The sequence below is a fragment of the Electrophorus electricus genome, chromosome 9 (genome assembly GCF_013358815.1).
Source record: "Electrophorus electricus isolate fEleEle1 chromosome 9, fEleEle1.pri, whole genome shotgun sequence".
NCBI lineage: Eukaryota > Metazoa > Chordata > Actinopteri > Gymnotiformes > Gymnotidae > Electrophorus > Electrophorus electricus.
In genome coordinates this window covers 2,478,020-2,500,000 of record NC_049543.1, presented here as the reverse complement: position 1 = coordinate 2,500,000, position 21,981 = coordinate 2,478,020, and the positions used below count along the sequence as shown (strand labels likewise).

Below are 21,981 nucleotides of genomic sequence, written 5' to 3'. Positions count from 1 at the left end.
TCAACATCCACAACCATGTCATTTCCATGTCAGTGTTAACGATGTGTTATGAATGCTCCCCCACCTTCCAAATGGCATCTGGTCAGAAGTGGTCCTGTGGTCAAACTGACCAGTGAGCATAATAGAGGGAGACTGATGAATTGTGCAAAAGATTGTCTACAGTCTGTAACTGACACTCACACAATACATCTATAAGGTATATGCACCTAATAAAGTAGCCAGTAACAGTAGGTACAAACGAGGTCTTTCTGAGAAACTGATTGGGGAGGGTATGTGTACCTTATACTTTTAGGGACTCTTTAGTATGTTTAAAATAGGTTTCCCATTACTACAAGTAACTCCATGTTCAAATACAGAGTATGTTTCTGTTCACTCTTGGTTTCCAGACTCCGTGTAATAAGCCTTGGACATGAACGTTAGAACTACGGCATGCTGGTCCCCTCTCTGACTCTTCCATTAGAGCAAATGCACAGGAGCACATTACCATCTTCATATCATAGTCAGAGGCCTGTATGCTGGAACCAAGAGTCAGTGGCAACAAAAAGCCATTTTGTTCACATTTGCATGGCCTGTAGACATGTGGTATCAAAACCTCAAGTATTTTGGCTCGGGGTAATGCAGAATACTTGTGCTTGAAAAATGAGGCATCTAAGAGGTGTAGTCTGAGAGAATGAATGGGAATATTCCATGAAACGAATGGAAACAGAAATGGCTTGACAAATGCCTGCTCGCGGTTTTAAGTGGAGCGGGCATATCCTGTGATTAATGCTGGCAGGCTGACAGGATGAGTAATCATCTTTAGGTTGATACCGCGTGCGGCTGAAGCATCTAGAGTTGCAGCAGTGCCGAGGGGAAAGCAGAGGAGTTTGTGAATCAATGCGAGGATGTGGGGTGGGGGGGGGGGGTTACTACTATATGCTTCACCGAAGAGGATCTCCATGGGGGATGAAGTGTAGCTCCCAGTGGAACAAGTGCAGAACTCTGTCTCTCTCACTCTCACTTTCTCTCGTTTGCTCTCTCTCACATTACATCAGAATTCTCTATATTGCTGCTAATTTTGTAGCTGTTTCATTGAAATTTTATGAGGTATTTAGAGAGGGAAAGAGAGGTCCCAAATCATTCTTTGCCCCGCCTGACCTGTGCTCATACAATACTTTCAGCCTCATCAGATCTACCATCAATCCAACCCCACAAATGTTAGTTTTGTTTTGAGAGATGGACGTAAAATAGCCATAAAATAACTGAAATGGTCATAAAATAACTAAAGCATGACTGAAATACTTCTATTTCTCCTCTTCTATTTCCATTGCATGTTTACACAAAAAATAAATTCTGAATGCTGAAATTTGCTGAACACATTAACCTCTTAAACTGCAAATAACCATAGATGGTTCCAGACTTAAAGGAGCAATAAGTAATTTTTACCAACAAAAGTAGCAAACAATATTTATGAAAGTGATAATTTCTTATTTTTACATTTTTCTATCAAAGGCAGCTCACATGGGATGAACAATCAAATTGCTTTATAGTCCTCAAACTAACCAGTTTATGCTTCATGTGGTTCCCCCATATGGAGGCAGCCATGCTTAAAACATATTTAGCACAGAATCTCTGAAACATCCAGGCCACTAGCTGTCAGTTTAATGGCTATTTCATAATGTGAAGAAGAGTCATAGTAAAAATTACTTATTGCTCCTCCATTTCTTGACACTACATATATTTTATATTCGTTACATTATTGCTGATGAATAATTTCTAATAGATACTGAACATTATATTTTAAGATGAATAACTGAATAATAAGCTTGTAGGTTAAGAGATTGAGCAATTACACGTGGAACGTAAATGCTTTTTTCATTATTTCCAGCATACGGTATGGCGCAGTGTCACAATAACGAATAGTAGTTCAGATCTTCTGTGTGGTGCAGCATACCTCTGCAATGGGGCATAGACTTGATTATAGTTTGGCCATTGAGACACGCACTGGGGCAAGTACCGCAGTCTGTCATCGACTGGAACTGTCGAGCCCACTGGCTCATGAGGCCATGGTGCCTGTGAGTGGCAGGACTGCAGTGGCGAGACAAACAGGCGTGCATGCGGGGAAATAAAGGCAGTGCAAAGGCCAGACAGTCGCTTCCCAACATGCTCGCACTACTGGTGGGGAAGAAACGCTCCCCTAGAAACTGCACCAAAACACTGGTGACATCCACGGAGCAGGGACAGTAGACGTCGTCCCGACCCTTCCCACTGCTGGCCTCCCGGGCTCTAGTTACACACACGCAGGCGCGCCCGCACGCCAGGGCACATGCCGCATAATTAGTGCTGTCGACGGGCTCAGGCACCGTGTGGCTCTCCAGTGTCACCTAGCGTCTCAGTGCCGTCACCCCACATTTGGGTTCAGGGGGTTCATAGCTCCAGGTCTCCTTTAAGCCCGCGTGGTAATCGGCAGGCTGGATAAGTCACACTGACTGGATTTTTTTTTTTTTTTAGAGCTTCAACTTAAAGTCGAACTTGTTTTTGCAACTTGAATGTTTAAGTGTTTATTCAAAACTGTTGGCTTTAACGCATGCCACAAGTATTTGGGGTAATTTAAGTAGCATTGTCCCTTCTGTTCTTGCTTAATGGTACCCTCTTCTCAAAAACATCCTTGTTGGGTCAGAGTCTAGCAATTTCTTTTTATGAGATCTAATTTCTGCAAGCAGACCTGTTGATCTGTGCGCTTCCTCAGAGGTGTGCAGTCCCTAAGGCACACACGTTGAGTACCAGCAGGTCCATCTCTCTGTCTCACCGTCTCTCTATCCCCGCCGTCCCTTTGGTTCTGCTGGCTTGCGTTTCATCTGAAGTGGCAGTCTAACCTTGCCAGGTCTCTGCTTAATTGTTAGTTTCCAGATGGTCTATGTTACATCTTGATAGGGACATGTAGACATGGCACACGCATCATTACTATTGTGTAGAATCCCTAAGGTAATTTGTTTATAATTTACTTTGAAAATTAAAAATTGGAAATAAGAAATCTTGTTCTGTTACTTGTTCTATTACACATAAAAGTTAGTAATGCGCTGGACAGTGGATATAGGCTGCTGATCAAGTATGATTGAAAAAAGCTTTCTGAGATGGTATACAATGATGTTCCATATGAAATAAAACTATTATTTATTATGAAGAATGTTCTCATCAGAAGTTTGGTGTGTGTGTGTGTGTGGGTGTGTGTGTGTGTGTGTGTGTGTGTGTGTGTGTGTGTGTGTGTATGTGTGTGTGTGTGTGTGTGTGTGTGTGTGTGTATGTGTGTGGTGTGTGTGTGTGTGTGTGTGTGTGTGTGTGTGTGTGTGTGTGTGTGCTCCCAGAGCTGCCAGTCTAAGGTATTTGACCTCTCTGATGGTGTATCTCAGTATGCCTGGTTTCCATGTGAAGAGGCAGGGCACGTGTGGAATGGCCAGTACAGGTTAAAGGTAAACAGGACACAGTGGTGTCACTGACACACAGCTGACTGGATCACAATTACAATCAGGCTTTTACCAACTATGTTTGCACATATAAAGATTTTGTCTTCAGTTACACAGTAGTTCATGATACACAGCAGAACAGTAACCACACAGTCATCCATTCTTAAATCTTCATAAGTGCAAACATTTTTTTCTAGACCTTCACACATACACACATTCAAATGTATAAAAACAATATACATTCATAAATATACATGTATAGGTGTTCAAAAATTCTGCATAGAGTTCAGGTAAGTATTAGACAGCTAGAAAAGTATTAGATGCAGGTTAACACAGAGTAATGGAAGGTAATAGTACTATACAAAACACTTATGTTCACAAACTTATGGGCACTTGCATGTGTAGTCAGGAAATTACTCACTGTACCATATCCAGCTAAATAACTAGAATTACCATTCCTGTAAATGCTCAGAATTTGGTTGCTATACATTGTTAATTGACCTACAGTATTAACATTTGTTTGTACTGATTCCACGGTTTAAACATTTGATTCCATTTGTGATCTCCATTGGTAATCTCGCACTCTCTTCAGGCGCACTACGAACACCCCATGGTAGCTGCAGCTGTCATTATCCACCTGGCCGCAGACGGAACGGCCTACAGTGATCAGACCCAGGGCAACGTCACCGTCCAGCTGGTGGACACCAAGGAGCAAATCCACAAACTTGGTCTGCCTTGCTTCATTCCAGCATGCATTTCATACAAACATATAATTAGAAAAAAAGCGCAAAACTGGATGGAAAATGCAGAGAGGCGATGGAACACAACTCAAGCTTTGGGACATTTAGCGGAAGGAGCGCCTTTTAGAGCAAAAACTTTCAATTTTTTCTTATTCTTATATGTTTCTGTTGTGTTAATATAAAAAAGTACAAAAGAATAGCCTGGTTTGGTGAACCTAATGTATAACCACTATGTATGAGAGTGTTATGTTCTAAATACTGGTGCAGTTGACTTGACATGATTTATCATTACAAAAAAATCTAAGGCTGAACATTTTTTGGCTATCCTGACTTCTTGAGTTCTTTCAGCATCATATTTCTGATGGTACCACCAGTTCTTCCTCTGAAGCATTCATCATTTCATCCTATACAATAGCTAGTGCTAAAAAGACCATGTGTCCTGGGCTAAAAAGACCATGTGTCCTGTGCTTTCAGGTGAATGGAGGCTGAGTTGCCGGAACAATCCACTGGTTATCCCTGTGAGTCACGACCTAAGCACAGCCTTCTACAGGACCAGGGCCATCGTGGTGAGCTTCCGCTCCACCCTGGTGGCTATCTCAGGTGTAGGCCTGCGCTCCTTCCAGTACTTTGATCCCATCACCATCAGCGGCTGCCAGAGCAATGAAATCTATAATCCAATGGGCAAAAGGTGAGCATTTACCACTAGCAGAGGTGAGCCAAAGACCAACCAGTCAGATCTCGCTTGGTTCGGACTGAGGGCACTTCTAAGGGATAAGGAATCAGATTACACTGAGGCATTTGTTGAATTACTACCTAAACACAGCAGTACACAGTCCCTGCAGTGAAATTCAAACATAGTGGCATAACTTGGAATTGATTTTTTTATGTATCTAATTTTGTTTGGTGTTATAAGAAATTACAGCAACCACAGGCAAGCTCTTAAATGCAGTTCATTGAAGTCTGGCTAACGTCAACATTGATGCTTTTTCAGCTGTGTGCATTACTCATGTGATGCCATCGACTGCCAGAATCCTCTGGTCCAAAACGCCGTGATGAACTGCAGTAGTCAGAGCTACTTCAATGGCGTACGCTGCACCATCACCTGCAACCGCGGCTACACCCTCAAAGTCCACCAGGATGACATCATCATCAAAACACAGGTGCTGCGCTCTCATACGGTGGGATGAAATATCCGTGCACAGGAGTTTGTGTGGGCATCCGTGTGTATGTTTGTGTGAGTGGGCCTGTTTGTGGTCTCACACCTTCTCTGATGTTCTGCCCCAGCTTTTTACAAAACAGCATTTCATCTGGACGTCATTGCGCCAGTACACATGTGCAACCTTACACCCAGGCAGGATGTTACACCTGCACACAGCAGTCCTGTCCCAGTGCCCTGGGCCCTTATGGAACAAGCGACAGTAAAATCCCGTGGTTCTCATGGGCTGTGTGCCATGAGCCAGGCTGCTGACGAGGACCACAACGCTCCCGCCAGCTGCTGCCTGGTGCACTGGCTCCACGCTGCTGCTGTCTTCTTCCTGGTTTTATGTCATTCTTCTGAAACCGCTTTGTTTGAGGGGCCTGAAACCATGGGAACGGTTGTGTGACTCAAATAAAAGTGAAGGTCCTCCTCGGCAGCATTGAGGAGTAAGGGGAAAACGCGCGGGGCGTGCCAAATGGTGGACGTGGGAGGGTTTTCACTGCATCCGTTTTGGTTGCAGAGCAGCTCTGGAGATTTAAAAAACTGCATCAGAGTGAAGTCAGCGAGTCTGTCCGCACAGGTTCAAGATCAGAAAAGTGGAGGTAACCTCCACCGTCATTCTCCCTGAGAGCCCCGCATCGATCAAGCATGCTGCTAGACTATCGCTAACCCTGTGAGGTCATGACCGGCTGTCGAGACCCGGTCACAGGACTGTATTTCTGGCTCTGTATAACGGAGGGCAGAGGTTCCGCTGCAGGCTTCTGCACCTGCCTCGGTTCTGTTTCAAAAAAAAAAGAAGAAGAAAAAAATCCAGCAGGCTGAATACAGTGAAAGACTGTAAACAGTGGAGCCGGAGTGGCAAAAGTGTAAGACCACATCCACGGTGTTTTGCAAGCATGAGGGCAGTACTCTATGTAGGTGTTTTGGCTGCCAGTTGCCAGAGACTGCTGTCCACTGAGAGGCTTGGCTTCCGTACAGCAGCTATTACGCATTTGGAAAGAGGAGAGAGGCAACAGACAGATTTCCTTGGCTTTTTGAAGGCTTTGGTTTATATAACAGTAGTGTGCTTTGGGGGCCAGTGGTGGAGGACGGTAGGGGCCCTTACAGGGGAGATGTCTGGTCTGGGTATGTAAGGTGAGAGAGTTTTCATAAAGTCTGCTGCTCCAGCCATGGCAACAATACAGTCGCCACTTCTTGCTCTAGATTTGTTACTTTACCATATTGCCCAGTTTGAACAATTCAGCACAGTGGCACAATGTCTGACTGCGAGGAAAACACATGAACAATGTTTTACCTTCGTGAGCGCAAACGCCCTGTGCGTAAGCGTGTTCAGAGTGTGAAAGCAGGTCTGTTCGCTGGCTAGAGAGTAGCGCATTACACTTGCGGCACCTTTCGATCAGATGCCCTGCTTGCGAACTCACCTGAAGGAACTCCCTAACTCTGCCAGGATCTGCTGGTAATAGCAGAGAAGCGGAGAGAAAAAGAGAGTGGAAGAGGGGAGATGGCCTGATGGATGACGTCAATATGAAGGGGCCCATGGGCTTGCATTGAAAGGAAAAGTGCTGATCCCAGCATAGCAATTACTGCTTATCCGCCATCTCGAGGGACCACTAACGTCTGCTTCTGAAAGGCCCAGTCAGTGAGAAATTAGCCATTTCACCATTAACCTCTTACTATAATGGAACTCAGAGCGTTTGCAAAAACCTTGCGCTTAGGAACAACGGTGTGAAGCGTTGCTGAGCCAAGCGTGGCAGTGCGTGCATGAGCGGAAAAGGTCTGGACGAAAGCGCTTTCCGTTGGGCTCGGAGCGCCGGCCCCTGGGGTGGCACATCGCTGCGAGTGCAGCGGCGTTTGCGGCTGCCGCGTCCTGGCTGTGCACTGCTTGTTTTTGCCAGGGTGTTATTGAAAGCAGAGCATGTCCTGAAATCACCATTAGACAAACAACAACATCTCAGCAAGCCAGAAGGCAAACGGAGAGTCTGAGGTTTATTTTGCTTCTTCTTTTTTCCCGCTTTCTAAAAGGTGGGTGCATGTATGTGTCCGTGGGCGAATGCATGTGTGCGTATGTGTGTGTATGTGAGAGTGTGTATACGTGTGTGTGTGTGTGTGTGAGAGAAAGAAAACGGCTGGGGTGGGGAGCAGAAGGAGGTCCACCAGGCAACAGGGGCATCTGTGTTGAATTAGGCACAGTAGTCAGTGGTAGTTAAATTCTCAGTGGAGGAGGAATCAGAAGCTGTAAATTTTTAAAAGAAGGAAACTCCTTGCACGCAGACACCCCTGCTCAGCTCCGCCGCCCCCCACACCCCAGCCTTCTCCCAGAGTCGCTCTCACTCAGACGGGATGCCAGCGATCTTTTGTGACTAGCTGCTCTGAAGCCATCCCTCTGTAAAGAGAGGAGAAGGAAGCCTGTGACAGCCTGTTGAGCAGCTATTTCTAGTTCTAGAGGTGTGTGTGTGTGTGTGTGTGTGTGTGTGTGTGAGAGAGAGAGAGAGAGAGAGAGAGAGAGAGAGAGAATTGCAATAGGGTGTCTGGTATTTAAACAGCTCCCTCATTGTGTATTAGTTAGTGTTTGCTTTTCGTTGGCACTCCTCTCCGGCACGTCTCCTGACACCCCCGCCGCTCATGCAGCTTGTGTCAGGGCTGCAGTGGCGGACCAGCACTGTACAGCAGCCGTCTGAACTGCTGCTTGGCTTTCAAACAGGAGAGGGAGTCAGAGCAGGGAGCGCAGGGGTCAGGAGGGGGATGCCTGCTTTATGCTCTTCTGTCATACTTCTGGGGAGTTTGTTAGCATGGCGGTGACGCTTTCTGTATAAGTTGTTGCACAGTAGTGAGGAATAGTCAGCAGACAATGAAAGCCGAGAGGGAAAAGGAGCAAGATGGAATCTTTGTGATCAGGCATCTTTCTCGGGCATCTCTGCTCTGTTAGCTTCCGGCTGCTGCAGGTTTGAGTGTTTTGTGAAATATCCGCACGAAATATGGAACGCTTGTGTTATCCTGCCAGTGGCGAGTTGTTTTGAATAAGAGACCTTGTCCAAGAGGAGTAAGAGGCAGAGAAAAGGGCAAGTTTTGTAACTGGGTCTGGATTGCATTTCAGCTGCTTCCTGCTGGCTTGCACAGTTGTAGGTGCTGGTATGTTTCCTGAGAGGGGTACGGAACATTAGATAAGCATTGGATAACATAGCCTTGCTGGATTCCACTCTGTCTTAAATCTGCCAATAGAGTGAAAACAATAGACGGAGAGAGAGAGAGAGAGAGAGAGAGAGAGAGAGAGAGAGAGAGAGGGGCCAATGCACAACAAAAGGGCTGTTTCTATAGTGTTTAGTTTTGTAGAAGTGAGTAAAAGTCTGTTTGCCACAATAATCTATGGCTCGCCAGCAAAAACGTTTTGTCTTCACAGAAACTGTTTCAACAAACATCTCTGACATCTTTTTTTATGACCAGTCTTTTGGCACTTAAACAAATGAAGAGATCTGTACAGGAGAGCACGCTTTATTCTTTGTTCTACTAAAGCAGGCTGGCCCCTGAGCATACACACGGCCTGAGTCCAAACCTCCAAGGATGGTTCATGTTAAACAAGACTTGTTCCCGAATGCCTGATACCACACAAAAGAATAGGACAACCCCATAAACCACATTTTATAAGCTGGGAAGCTCACATTAGTTTTGTTGGCCTAAATTTGCAATCATCAACTAAATTTACAGGCATTTTATTGCCCCTTCAATTGACTATTTAAAGATTCATTGACAGTTTGGTTTTTTGTTTCTTTGACAGTAACTGTCAAAAAAAATGTTTCATTCCAAGTTAGATTTCATCCTTCTTCAGTTTGTGCATATAGTTTTTGGCTTGTACACTGCAGGTGTAAAAAAAAATGTATGTGAGTTATATAAACAAGGATCCCTACACATAACTTGCGATGCTAAATAGCCATGGTCCAATAAAAACCTCCTACCGCATCTTGCAACAGGCTAGCATCCCTGAGCCTGTACAAACAGGCTAGCATCTCTCAGCCTGTACAAACAGGCTTAATGCTCTAATGGAGCTCTAGTGGAGGCAGACTGTTCCTCAGTGCTGGACCACCTTTGGCCCTGATGTTGCCACGTCTTTTCACAATAGCGAACCGGTTTACGGCGCTGTACAGACGTCACTGTGCACTTGCCGCTGCAGGGGAACGGCGTGCGGAGGGGAACAGGCAGAGAGCGCGCAGGAGGAGCCCTGGCGGCTATCGTCCCCTCCAGCGACTCCGACAGCCCTCCGCTGATGTCTTTACAGGCGTTCCACGCTCCTGAAATGACTTATTAAATCAGCCGAAATGACCCCTGACTCCTGCAGCTCCTGCTCCTGACAGCTTTATACGCTGCGGCCGCGTCGTTTATTACGGCGTCAGCCTGCACAACGACTGCTGCCCCCTGTTCCCTCTTGCCAAGAGATCAATCACAGACACGATAACTTTTTATTGGGAAGGGGAGGTCTCCACGCTCCCTCGTGTCAGATATTATCCTCGCTCTTTTTCCGTGCGTTGCTAGAGCTCCAGGAACCGCCACGGGACAGATCTCTTATCAGGTTCAGAAAGAGTAAGAAAAAGAGAGAGAAAGGGAGAGAAAAAATTGACTTTTTCGGCCAATGTCAGTTTTTTCCAAAATTTTTTTTTTTTCCACCCTGGACAGTTGGACTCCAGTGCAACCCTCACCTGTGCAGATGGGAAGTGGAACAAGCAGGTGTCCTGTGAGCCCGTGGATTGTGGCCGGCCCGACAAGTACCACGTGCACCCGGCCATTTTCCACTTCTCAGAGGGCACCACCTACGGCAAGAAGTGCACTTTCCAGTGCCGACCACCAGCACAGCTCATAGGTGGGTAATGGTACGACTGAACCCCTAGCAAAAATCCTCAGGGGTTAAGAGGTCAACCCTCTAAAAGTCAACGTTCCTCTAACCACAGAGCATGGCTTTCCTTGTCCTGGGTGCATGGCAATGTACTTCAAGTTGGATTTGAATTCACCTTAAATTTGAGTCTTCTTCTATAGCACAGTGTGTAAGTGTGCTGACACCAAAGTCTTGGTGAATTGTCTCTGTAATTTAGCAGATTTGAGGATAAGGGCCTGTTGTAGTGGGTACTTGGTTGCTGTGTACTTTGTTAGCATGCTCTGCTTTTGCCTTGAGAGTGATCTCTATCCCGATTTAGAGAAGATGATTCATGCTTAATATCCACCCCTCGTCTTTTATCATCTTAACACCTTTGACGCTGCATATCAAATGTTTTTGGGTGTGTGAGTGAGCTGTGAGTGAGAGTTTCATTTCAGTTAAATGAGAGGTTCTCAAGAAGCCTTTTAAAATGCTTCCTTGGATGACTAAAGGAATAGTTTATTATTAATGCATTGCCACCTAATCCCACACTGTCATGAGTAAATATGCGCAGTGACCATTGCAGTTCGCAAACACTATTCCGCAATTCATCTGGCTTTGGCTCAGTAGTCCAAGCATCGAAACAGTGAGGTGTAAGAAGCAGAAACCTTTACTTTCCCACAATTCCCTGCACGTCTGACCTCCCATAGGCAACAACAACGTGCTGAGGTGTATGGAGGACGGAATGTGGTCCTTCCCCGAGGCCCTGTGTGAGCTGCGCTGCCCCGCCCCTCCCGCCGTGCCTCACGCCATGCTGCAGACCCGCCGCTGCAACGCCACGGGCCTCAAGGTCGGCTCCATCTGCAAGTACAAGTGCAGGCCCGGTTACCACGTCCCCAGCGCAGACAGCTCCCGAAGGTAGGCCACTACCAGCCGTAGTCAGGGCCACGCCAGACATCACCTGACTCTTATTGTTCTTATATTCAAGTGTGTGTGTGTGTGTGTGGCTTTGCGGCATTCCATACCAGGCGGGCATTCACACGGCAGTGCACGGAGGATGGAAGCTGGCAGGTGGTGGCCTGCATACCCGTGACATGCCAGCCGCCTCCGCCCGTTTTCCACGGCAGCTACCAGTGCACCAATGGCTTCCAGTTCAACAGCGAGTGCTGGCTGACCTGCCCTGCCCCCAACCACACGGTGAGAGCACGCAGCCAATGCCAACAGGTCTGTCACTTTCCCTCACTCTTCCCAGTCTGTCGTGAACTCCATCTGACATCCAACATTCCTCACAGCCAGTGCCTCGCCCACACCACTTCATTCACTTCTTGTCATTCTCAGCCATCCTACATTTCTCTCTTTCTTCTCATTTCGTGTTATAATAGAAGAGTTTGTGTAGGGCATCTCAGTCTGTGACTACTACTCATTACATCAACATCCCTGCCAAAATTGTAACAAAAGTCAGTCAGACCTTATGTTTTCATTAGTCTAATGATAATTGTGAACTAGTCATCCAAGCATTGTCTTCACTGATGTCAAACACAATTCTTTCACTATTCTTCTTTTAAGAAGCTGATTTTTCAGAACGGATCTTTCCTTCCCCCCTCCCCCCCAGGTGGACTTTACAAGTGCGATCCGTTGTAGGAAGGACGGGAACTGGACTGGCTCTTTCCGCCTCTGTCCCGACCTGAAAGGCCAGTGCCGCTTCCCTCAAAACCTGAACCCCAGCATCACCAGTGACTGCGCTGGAGAGCACGCCATCGGTCCGTACCACCACGCACACTTCACCTCGGGCTGAGCTCAGGCTCAACCTTGTGTCAGGAACGTCGGGGAACAGATTCAGCCGATAGGATAAAAACGAACGTCTAGCCTTTATGGCATTCATCAAAACAACTAAAACAACATTTCGATTTATCTGTTAGTGTAAATGTATTTGTTCAGCTTGGGAGGCCTTGGCCAAGCCTCTTTGGCTGATCTCATGTGTTGACCTTGCAATAGGAGAGGAGTGTAAGCTGACTTGCAAAGACGGCAGCAGCAGTGTGGTGCTCCTTGCTCACAACATGACTGTCGACACCGTGATGACAGACCACTGGAGAAACCCACCAAAAGTAAAGGTGCGTTCAGGTCCTGTTTTCCTCCGACTCTGGTTGCTGATATCAGAAAGTGTTTTGTGTCCTTCGTATTTGTCAGCGTTTTTAGTCCTCTTTTCTTAATGTTTTGTACAGACATGGTTGATAAATATAACCTAACCGTATTTAAAGCAGATTCTTTAAATATCTTCACTGTTTCACAGTTGTTTAACACCTAGGCATGAGATAACTACGCTGAAATAATTCATGGAAGTTTAGAACATAGTTAACATAAACATCAAAGAATGAGCGCATCCTTAAATAAATGCATTCTACAAGTGCTTTTGTTACTTTGATTAATAACAACATTATTTATTAGCATTAAAATAGAAAGGGTAAGTGCTTACTCCACTCAGTCCTAAAGTCGACGTATCACATTGTTTACTGGACTGAACTGGAAAAGTTTGGTTGGACCACACACTCTCACTTTCTCTCTCTCTCTCTCTCTCTCTCTCTCTCTCACACATAAACACATTCATGTGGGGGGGGGTATGAAATAAAGAAGGGCTTTTCTTACCTAATATATATATATATATATATATATATATATATATATATAATACAGCTTCCAGTCACACAATCAGCTATTACAGTAAATTTCAGCAAAACCCAACATCTACAGTGGTATTTTTTCACATTCTTAACATAGTGCTTTTGAAGCTGTTTTCAGACGCCTAACCTCAGTAAACTTACATTTTGTCCTAAAACATGGTTCAGACACAAACACAAGCATTTAGACAGTCATGACACATATCTTTTATGTTCTCTTTTCTTACGAGTCTCCGACCTGACCCCGTAGTACCTCTCAAAACGATTAGTGTAGCGGATGAGTGGGCACGCCAACCGTTATTTTCCTGAGAATGAATTTCCCTTCAAAACTGTCTGACCACTGTGCTGGAACTGAGGCGTGGTCCCCAGTGGCCCCAGGTCGTTTGGGAAAGGGCCGTGACAGCCTTCTGAACTTCCCTTGAACCTCCAGCCCCTGCGGGAACAGCAGGTCCAGCTGCTTGGCCCGGGTCTGGCAGTGGTGTGGCACAAGCAGAAGCCCATAACTGGCACTGCTAGCCCGTCTTGCCAGTCAGTCTGCCCCTCCGCCCATCGTAGTGTGTCTGTGTGAGCTTTCCTCACAGCGACGATGTTATCTCCTTGTGTATCAGACAACCACAGAAACTAGTCTAAGCCTAAAAAAAAAAAAAAAAAAGACTATATTAAATGACTAATTATTTAGACTCAGTGGTGGGGGTTTGTTGGTTAGAAAGGTCTCCTGTCTTTATTCTTCTCAGTCTTTGTGGAGGAAGGCAAGATTTCATGTAATATCAACAGAAACATCAAATAAGCCAAGAGAATCCAGGCTCTGATCAGAAACGGATCACAAGAAAGCCGAGAGGAATAACCATCTCCGCTACTTATTATGTCATTGATTTATTCCTAGCAGACTGAATGGTGTTTGGGGGTGACATCATGCCTGTGAGTGGTTAAGAGGTTGTCTGGCTTCCTCTAGCCTTTCTTTCTGTCCCCAACTCCGAGAAGCTATGGAGGATTTTTTGAGAAGCCTGACTATTTTTCACTCACATTGCGATTGGCCTGCCTAGCTCAGGCAGCAGTGGAGTTTGAGGTGGCAGAATGTGAGCGTGTGAATGGTTACTCTCTCTCTATCTCTCTGTATCTATCCATCTCTCTTTCTCATGCTCTCTTTTCTCTCTCTCTCTTTCTCTCTCTTGCTGTATCTGTCTATCCTCCTCTCAATATATCTTTCTCTCTCTCTCTCTCTCTCTCTCTCTCTCTCTCTCTCTCTCTCTCTGTCTCTCTCTCTCGCTTTCTCACACTGTGTGGCCCTGCTGTAGGGTTGTGTGCTGATGGACCCACTATAGAAATCAGCATAATAAATTAGTGAAAGTCAATTTAAAAATGAAGAAAAGCAGAGTTTTAGAAAGAAAGACCAACCTAATCTAAACTCTTAGGAAATCACCCTTAATGCCCTACACAGACGCTACAAATGTGTTGGAAAATGTCCATGTCCCAATGGCACTCAGAAAAAGGCTCAGAAGCACGGGGGAGAAAGCAAATGTCCCTGTGATATGGACAGTATAAAAGATTATTTAATAGAAGGCAGATAGTGCTTCTCCAACCCAGAAACTGTAAAAACAAGCACACGGCTGGAAGAAGACAGTTTAAATGAGCCCTGAGTGAACATGCTGCTTAGGTCCTCTGTGTAACACTGAATAATAAGTGTGTAAGAGCATATGTGTGTGTGTGTGTGTGTGTAGATTGCCCAGGCCAAGGCTCACCACCCTAAGCCATGCAGGAATGGCAGGCAAATGCTTGCTTTCTTGGAAATGTTATATTTACGTTCCGCCTTTTTCCCTCCGCATGGCATTTGGAGCTCCCCCGGAGCGTGTCGTTTTGCCTCTCCAAACATCCTCTATACATGGGCTAACCCGGGAGCCCGGGCCATGGCGCTCACCCGCCAGACAGCCAGCCTGCCAGCTACTCCAGTTCAACGGATCCCCTGCTTAAGCAGGGCTCTTAAGAGCGTACTCCTCCAACCCCTCTTCTATAATGCATTCACCATGACTCCCAACAAAAAAAACAAAAAAATTCTGTAAGCAAAAGGAGTTTTTGTTTGTTTGCGCTTTCCTGTGCTTGGATAGAAATCTACCAAAAGACATGGTCATGAATACTTTCGTGTTTAGTTCCATGAAATGTTCTCAGCCTGGAATTTGTATCCATGAATTCCTTTTTAGCCACAAATACCAGCTCATATAAACTCGTCACGTGAATGGTTGGATTTCTAAACTAAAAATAATACCTCAGCCTTTGTCTTGGTGTCTCTTTTGCAGAGTATTGTATGCACAATTGGACTGAACTGGCATCCCAGCCCTGGGACTCTCCATTGCATTAAAGGTTGTGAGGTAAGGCTTATTTACTGTTATTTTTGTGATATTTTCAGATTGCATGAATAGTTCACTTGAACTCAGAAATACCTAAACAGTACCAGTACTTCGCTTTTATTTTTTATCAAACTAAAAATGTCATCTTATCCTCAACCCTATCCTATAGATGTGCGTGGTTAAGTGATGGTTTTCCAGAGTCTGACTTGGAACCCTTGTTTTTACCAACCTCGCCACATTGTATTGAAGTCCAGCACATAAATAAATGTGCAGTTGGTGGTTGGGGTCTTCCCTTTTTGTTATGCGCCATGACCGAACCCCAGCCCGGTGTGAGTTGACTTTAGCAGGGATGAAGAGAAGCTGATGGGGGCGTTTGCAGACAACTCTGTTTTATTTAGACGAGGGCGATTTGTTTTTCCTTGGTGTTTTAGAGGGGCCTACAAACCCCATCTTGGACTTGACTTTCACAGGCTGTAGAACCAGGGTGAAATGATTCTCCTCATTACACAATTATCAAATTTCCAATTTCCATGATTTAAGAAACCCTCCAACAAATCATCTTTAAGAAGGCTGCTCAGTTTTGGAGCACTAATAGCATCTGACCGTTTGAACAACTGTTCATTTGGTTGGTTAGTTAGTTAGTTAGTTTGTTTGTTTGTTTGTTTAGATTTGTTTTGCTTTTGTGCCAAAATTGCATGCTTCAGAGCCTAACACATCCTAACCTACTTTCAGAGGCTGGGTAATTAATTAGTGGTCCTCTGAAAACAGTTGGGTCAGGACTGGGTGATGATTTCAAGCTGGATAAAGGTCAGAGGTGTGCCAGGCAACCTTTGGAGCCTGTCAAGATGGAAATGTGTAGTAACTCTCAAAGGAGACACATATAAGTTTAATAGGGCTTCAGTTTCCCCATTAAAAGAGGCCTCCATCCACAAGCTCGGCAATACTAACTCAGTTTTTCCAGGGCAACATAATTGCAACAGACTCTAGACTGTGTCTATTTATACGTGGTTTGGATGTATATGTGCGAATGCTCTCTCCATCTCTGTCTCTGGAATTACAGAGGACAGGTTTATCCCAGTATATGTGATTTTCTGTCATCATGCCACACATTCATGATTAAATAAGTTTTTTAAAAAACCTTGTATGCATGCTCCATTTCGTTCAGAAATGCGCCGCAGGAAGTGTTACACACTTTTCAAAGCCTGCTGTTGTTCTCCCTTCTGTAGCCCTTCATGGGTGATAACTACTGTGATGCCATCAACAACCGAGCATTCTGTAACTACGATGGTGGAGACTGCTGTCACTCTACTGTTAAAACTAAAAAGGTGAGCAAATGCATTTGTTGAACAGAAAGAATCCTGAATCGATTGCAAATGTCACCTTACAGTTTATAGCATTGGATTTGCAGTGCTAGGTGCAGTGGAAGGAGGGCCAAGCCTAGAGCTGGGGAAATCATGTGTTAAGGTCAAGCGGTCATGGCTAGAACCCTCTGTTCTCTGCTCCACCATCATACCTGTTGTTAATTGATCAACAATTTACAACTTCTCCCCACCGATTGATACAGATGTTTGTTACCCATAACCCCAGTCAGGAATGTCTTTTATTTTGTAGTCTATAGATTCAATATTATGTAATGCAGACTAACATTCACAGGGGAGTGAGCTGGTTTTATTTCTCATATATTTGTTGTCTTCTATTGGTTGATCCTCTCTTTGTTTTGTTTTGGGGGATTTTGTTGTTGTTGTTGTTGGTGGTGGTGGTCTTTTCTGCTTTTGAGGGGGGGGGGTTTGTTGGTTTTTTTTGTTTTTTGGGTCCAACCTCTTTAGAATTACAGCTCCTTTTTCTTGTAAGCAGACATAGCTGTTGAATCACTATGTGGAGCCAGAAAAAAAGAAAGATGGAAAAGATGGCTTATTTGGCATTTGTTGTACAACGTTTCCCAGTGGAATCGTTGTGAAACATCTAGCATAAGGAGGTAGATTCTGAAGGTTTCAGTACAGCTGCACATAAAACAGTTTCTGAATTTGCTTGGCCACACCTAAGTACTACCCAAACAAATAAACAGAATGTGTCATCTGCCAAATATTAAGGTTCTGACCAGGGAGCTAAGGGCATGATTTCCTGAGTAGTTAAAATAACGCTAACTAGAGATTTATTAAAGTGGACAGTATGGTCATAGGGCTAAAGGACAGAATGGAGAATCCTGTCACTGTGAACGTTTGGTATGAATTTAAAAAGCTTGTTCAGTTCCAAAGGTTTGCAAATTGCGATTATAATCCTTCTTCCCTTTTAGTGAGTTAGTGTTTGGTATGTTTGTTTGTTTTTTGACCATCATTATGTGAGAGCTCTTTTACTGAAGTTATGCTGGTAGACATTGCAGCAAGTTTCTGAGAATCTAACACGTTTACTATCATATCTTTGCCCAAACTCCAACCTCCATCTTTCACCAGCTGCATTGTAGTTTTGGATGGTGTGCGTGTGTATGTATGGGTGTGTTTCGCTCCAGGATTCCAAAATGTCACGGCGCACATTCGTGTGCCAAACCTGGTGTCAGCCAAGGCCTTTTCCTCCCAAACATGCCAGCAATAGGGCATAACTGTTCTCTTTGGACCCACTGAGCTGTTGGTCGAAGGAGCTTGCTGCAGACAGCAAGGCAAGAGTGACACAAAGCATCCTCGCGCTTCTGCGGGACTTGAGGTCATGATGAGATCATGGCCTTGCTTCCAAAAAGAGGTGTTTTAGTTGGGGGAGGTGCAGACTGTCTCCAGATTTTTGTCTCAAACCCAAATTCCAGTCCTAATCTGAACAGTCTTTCAAATTATGTGATTATCAAATAGCATTAGAGAGAACTGCAATGCCACTCTAATCCTAACGGTATTAAAATGGGAAATGTTTGCGAGGAATTTAGATTTAGATCAGGCTTAGATTTCTCGGGTTAGTCGAGCTATCTAGCAACCTTTAAACTGCGGTCGTGTAAAAGAAAGCCATGTATGTTAAGATAATCCAAACTTAGCCCCTATGTATGTGTTCCCATGTGAAACCCTGTAGAAAGCTCATAGCTATGTAGGATATAACATCACAATGTTTGTATGGTGTCCATATGCAAATTCCATAATTATATATGCAATTGAATTAGGAATACACCTCTGATTTGAGATCATGGTAAAATAATGCTTATATCAAAAAAAAAAAAAAAAGGGTCAAAGTGGTATCATTATTCATTGCGCCAGTGTCATGGCTTTGAGTTGAAAACTGACTGTTGGCTCACAATATTCCCATGGAGACTGTTGACAGAAGGCACACCCCCCTGCCTTCTGGATGGCTGAGTGACGTCAGTATGAATAAGGTCAGTTGTTGTCAGAACATCCAGTGGTTCTTAGATTTGTAAGGACAAGTAAGTAATGTCAAGGTTTTTGTATGTTTGTTGTTTTGTTTGGGGGTGGGGGGGGGGGGGTTGTTTTTACTCTGCTTATTCCATACCCAAGTCTCACCAGCACTGTTGAAGCTTGTGTTCAGACTTCAGACTGAAACACATGATATTTATACTATCCAGATGTTGGGGTCCAGGAGACTCACAAGGAATGGTGAGAAGCAAGCTTGCCTGTGTCTTACCTGACTTTGGCTTTCAAAGTCATCTTCTCTCAAACACACAACATTATGGGTCAAACTCAAAACAGCCAGTATCATTATACCTTTCTGTGCCAGTCCTGCTTCTAAGCACTGGGAGTTGTTTCATATGCCTTTACTGGATGAGAAAGAATGCTATAGTTCACAGAATATAGTACATTAGTTTGTGACAGCGAGTTGAAAGAGGATCGTTTTTGATATGGAATGATTCATTTTTCTTTTTTTTTTCCTCAAACCATGGCTTCTTATACAATAGAAGGTTACATTTTTTCTCAGTCAAATATATCTCGCTATTCATTTCAGATACTTACGCCTTTGAATCGGACGCTGGACCTGGAGAGAATGTGTAATGGATTTTTGGTCTCCACAGTTTGTGTTTGTTTTCTTGCCCCCCAACCCCCTCCTCACCCCCACCCCCACCCCCACCCCAATTTCTGAAGATGCCTGAGGGCAACAAAAACATTTTTGCGCTTGCACACAGGCGAAATGAGTAGCATGACTATGGGGGAATGCTCTCAGTCTCTGCTTATGGCCATCATGAATGGGCTGGATTTATAGCTGGGAAAATCCCCCGTGGTGTATGGGGACACCAAGAGGGAAGCCCTGGGTGTTTCGCAGGGCAACGAGAGGCCATTCCTCCCTCTGCCGCTCTCTGCACAAGAGAGCCCTTGTTCCTCAGTGCCCATATATGCGGCTTCTCCCCTCCCCCATGCTGGGACCCTGTGCTGCCATTACCCTGGGATGTGTGCTCAGACACTCAGACCTGCTGGCAGAGGGCACGCAGGTCTGTGGAAGCACGGGAAGCCCCAGGAAACAGTGTGCTACTGTTCGCACTGAAAGTGAAGGGAGGCATTCGTTTAGGTGTCCTGCAGTAAAGTCTGGATGCAGCGTCTGGGTTTTAAATGGCAGGATGGAGCGTTAGGAAAGCCAGCTTACCTTGTGACATTTCGTATGGTAATACACAAGACAAATGTCTGGTTTGTATTCATGCAAGTCTGCTTATCACACAACTTTTATGCTTATGTTGGTTGCAATCTTGATCTCTCCAGCTGGTACTACAGAAATGGAAAGATGTTGCCCACAGGTGGCATAACCTTGATGCTGGGTGTTTTCCAGGTGATCCCGTTCCCCTCGTCGTGCGACACCCAGGAAGACTGTGCATGTCGAGACCCAAATGCCCAGGAGAACAGCAAAACACTGAGCTACCGCTTGCTAGGGTGAGACCTGGGCCACCAGAATGCAAGCAAACAAGCAAGCAAGCAAACAAGCAAGAAAGCAAACAAACAAACAAACATTCCTTTCCATGCTGCTTACAAGAGGGCCAATCCACTCACACCATCCTCTGACATGCTCACTGGCGCATTCTCGCCTCTCCCCCATCCAACGATGCCTACCCACCAAGTATAGCATCCCAGAAACATATGATACAATGCAACAACATACACAAGGTTCAGACACAAATAAAAAGGGGAGGTAGATCTTTTTGTTTGTTTTAGGAACCAGCGCAATAGCAAAACCAACTGTAATTGTCATCCATGGAAGCAGGACACAAGTCTGGACCTCACACCATTATTGCTTTTATGTTTCAGTTGCAATTTGTAAGGTTGACTCACCTCAAGGTTACATTTATGTGCATGTTATGTACTGCAAATTGATCAGAAAGGGATGCAAAGAGAAAACCTGAATCAATTTAAATACCTGTTCAATTTAAATACAGTTATTAATATATTGAACAAAAAGATTTTTAAAAAGTTGATTATTAATAATCAAACACAAAAAAATGAAATGGCTATTTACTAAGTGACATAAACCCTATGAGCACCCAGCATACTCACAATTCCTTCAGGTGTCTTACTGTGTGACATCTTTGTCTTGGACTGTCTTAGACTTGTCTTAGACTGTGTGACAACAGTCTTAGGAAAAGTGGAAACAGTGCATCCTCTTTAGACTGGCTGAAGGTACAAGGGAGATCAGTTCAACAAACATTCCTCTGAGACCAAGGCTTGCTGCAGGAGTGGTGCTAAGCCAATAATCTCTCCCCATGCTAGACTGGAAGAGGCCAGTTGCCTGGTATGGTGGCAAACTGAAGGAAAATAAAACACAGCACCTGACTGGGAGATGCATTCATCTGAGCCTGATAAAAGTGTCAACTCAGAGAGATACTGATCCAGTCAATTAGAGTTCCAGCAAAGAGAGAGTAAGTGAGGGAGGGAGAGTGAGATGTGAAGCAGACGGGTCAGCACAGCTGCTGCTTCTGGCTTCGAGGTTTTGGCCGAGCACCCAAATTTCTCCGCAGATTGAGTTTCGTCTGGAATCAAGTCACCCTGCATCCAGTACACCTCCCATCATACCTCTTGCTATAATGCAGCAGTATCAACCAAACAAAAGTGTGCAAAACACTCGCAGACACACTTAGACACTTAGCTGGTTGTACAATTTCCCCACCTGGAGATTAAAGTCTGTTCTGCATGTATGCACAGAAAATGCATAGGTGCATTTGAACTTTGATCTCCTCTTTAGCATAGCCCTGTCATATTTATACAATCTCACAAATGACGTGAGAATTTACACTCAGCCTTTGAGCAGTAGAATGGTATACTGTAAACACAGGCTCTCATTACTCAATTACATCATCATTCCTATGCGTTACTAATCAGTAGTAGAACCAAGGACCCAGCAGTTCATTTCTACTTATGTAAAAACCTTATTGTGACATTAAGAATGTAATTTGGAATTACACAGTTGTACTTGTGGCAGTATACTCACATGTAGCATTGTCAGTACGGCAAAAACCTTCTGGAAAATGCGTAAACCTTTGAAGAGAGCACAAAAGAATTTCTATATGCAAAACTGACTCTTTTCCGCCATCCTGAAATTAAGTGGTAGTGTATCTTAATTTGGTTTATGTTTGCATTTCTGGATCATAAACATTAGTTTAACATTGCACGTTTAAACCAGCATTTCCCAGCCCTGTCCTTGGGTGCCTTAAGACAGTTTACACTTTTGCTATGTCCCAGATCTCAGCAACACTATACCAGATATTCAGTGGGGGTTTTTTTTTATTGTTTGGGTCAACTGTGCTGGAAGCTGGAGCAGAGAAAAAATACAGACTGTCT

General features: G+C 44.6%; 1 protein-coding gene across 1 annotated transcript in view; it reads left to right on the top strand.

Annotated features, from left to right (window-relative positions):
• Window positions 1-20,372, top strand: part of pappab (pregnancy-associated plasma protein A, pappalysin 1b) — a 50,720-nt gene extending 30,348 nt beyond the window's left edge. The window contains exons 11-22 of the mRNA XM_027003038.2: window positions 3,345-3,449; window positions 4,036-4,171; window positions 4,658-4,871; window positions 5,175-5,343; window positions 10,047-10,230; window positions 10,932-11,139; window positions 11,250-11,418; window positions 11,834-11,981; window positions 12,217-12,332; window positions 15,188-15,259; window positions 16,465-16,563; window positions 19,982-20,372. Of these exons, the coding sequence (XP_026858839.2) occupies window positions 3,345-3,449; window positions 4,036-4,171; window positions 4,658-4,871; window positions 5,175-5,343; window positions 10,047-10,230; window positions 10,932-11,139; window positions 11,250-11,418; window positions 11,834-11,981; window positions 12,217-12,332; window positions 15,188-15,259; window positions 16,465-16,563; window positions 19,982-20,086 (1,725 nt within the window). The 3' untranslated portion in view covers window positions 20,087-20,372. The remainder of the gene's footprint in view (window positions 1-3,344; window positions 3,450-4,035; window positions 4,172-4,657; window positions 4,872-5,174; window positions 5,344-10,046; window positions 10,231-10,931; window positions 11,140-11,249; window positions 11,419-11,833; window positions 11,982-12,216; window positions 12,333-15,187; window positions 15,260-16,464; window positions 16,564-19,981) is intronic.
• The last annotated feature ends 1,609 nt before the right edge of the window (window positions 20,373-21,981 follow it).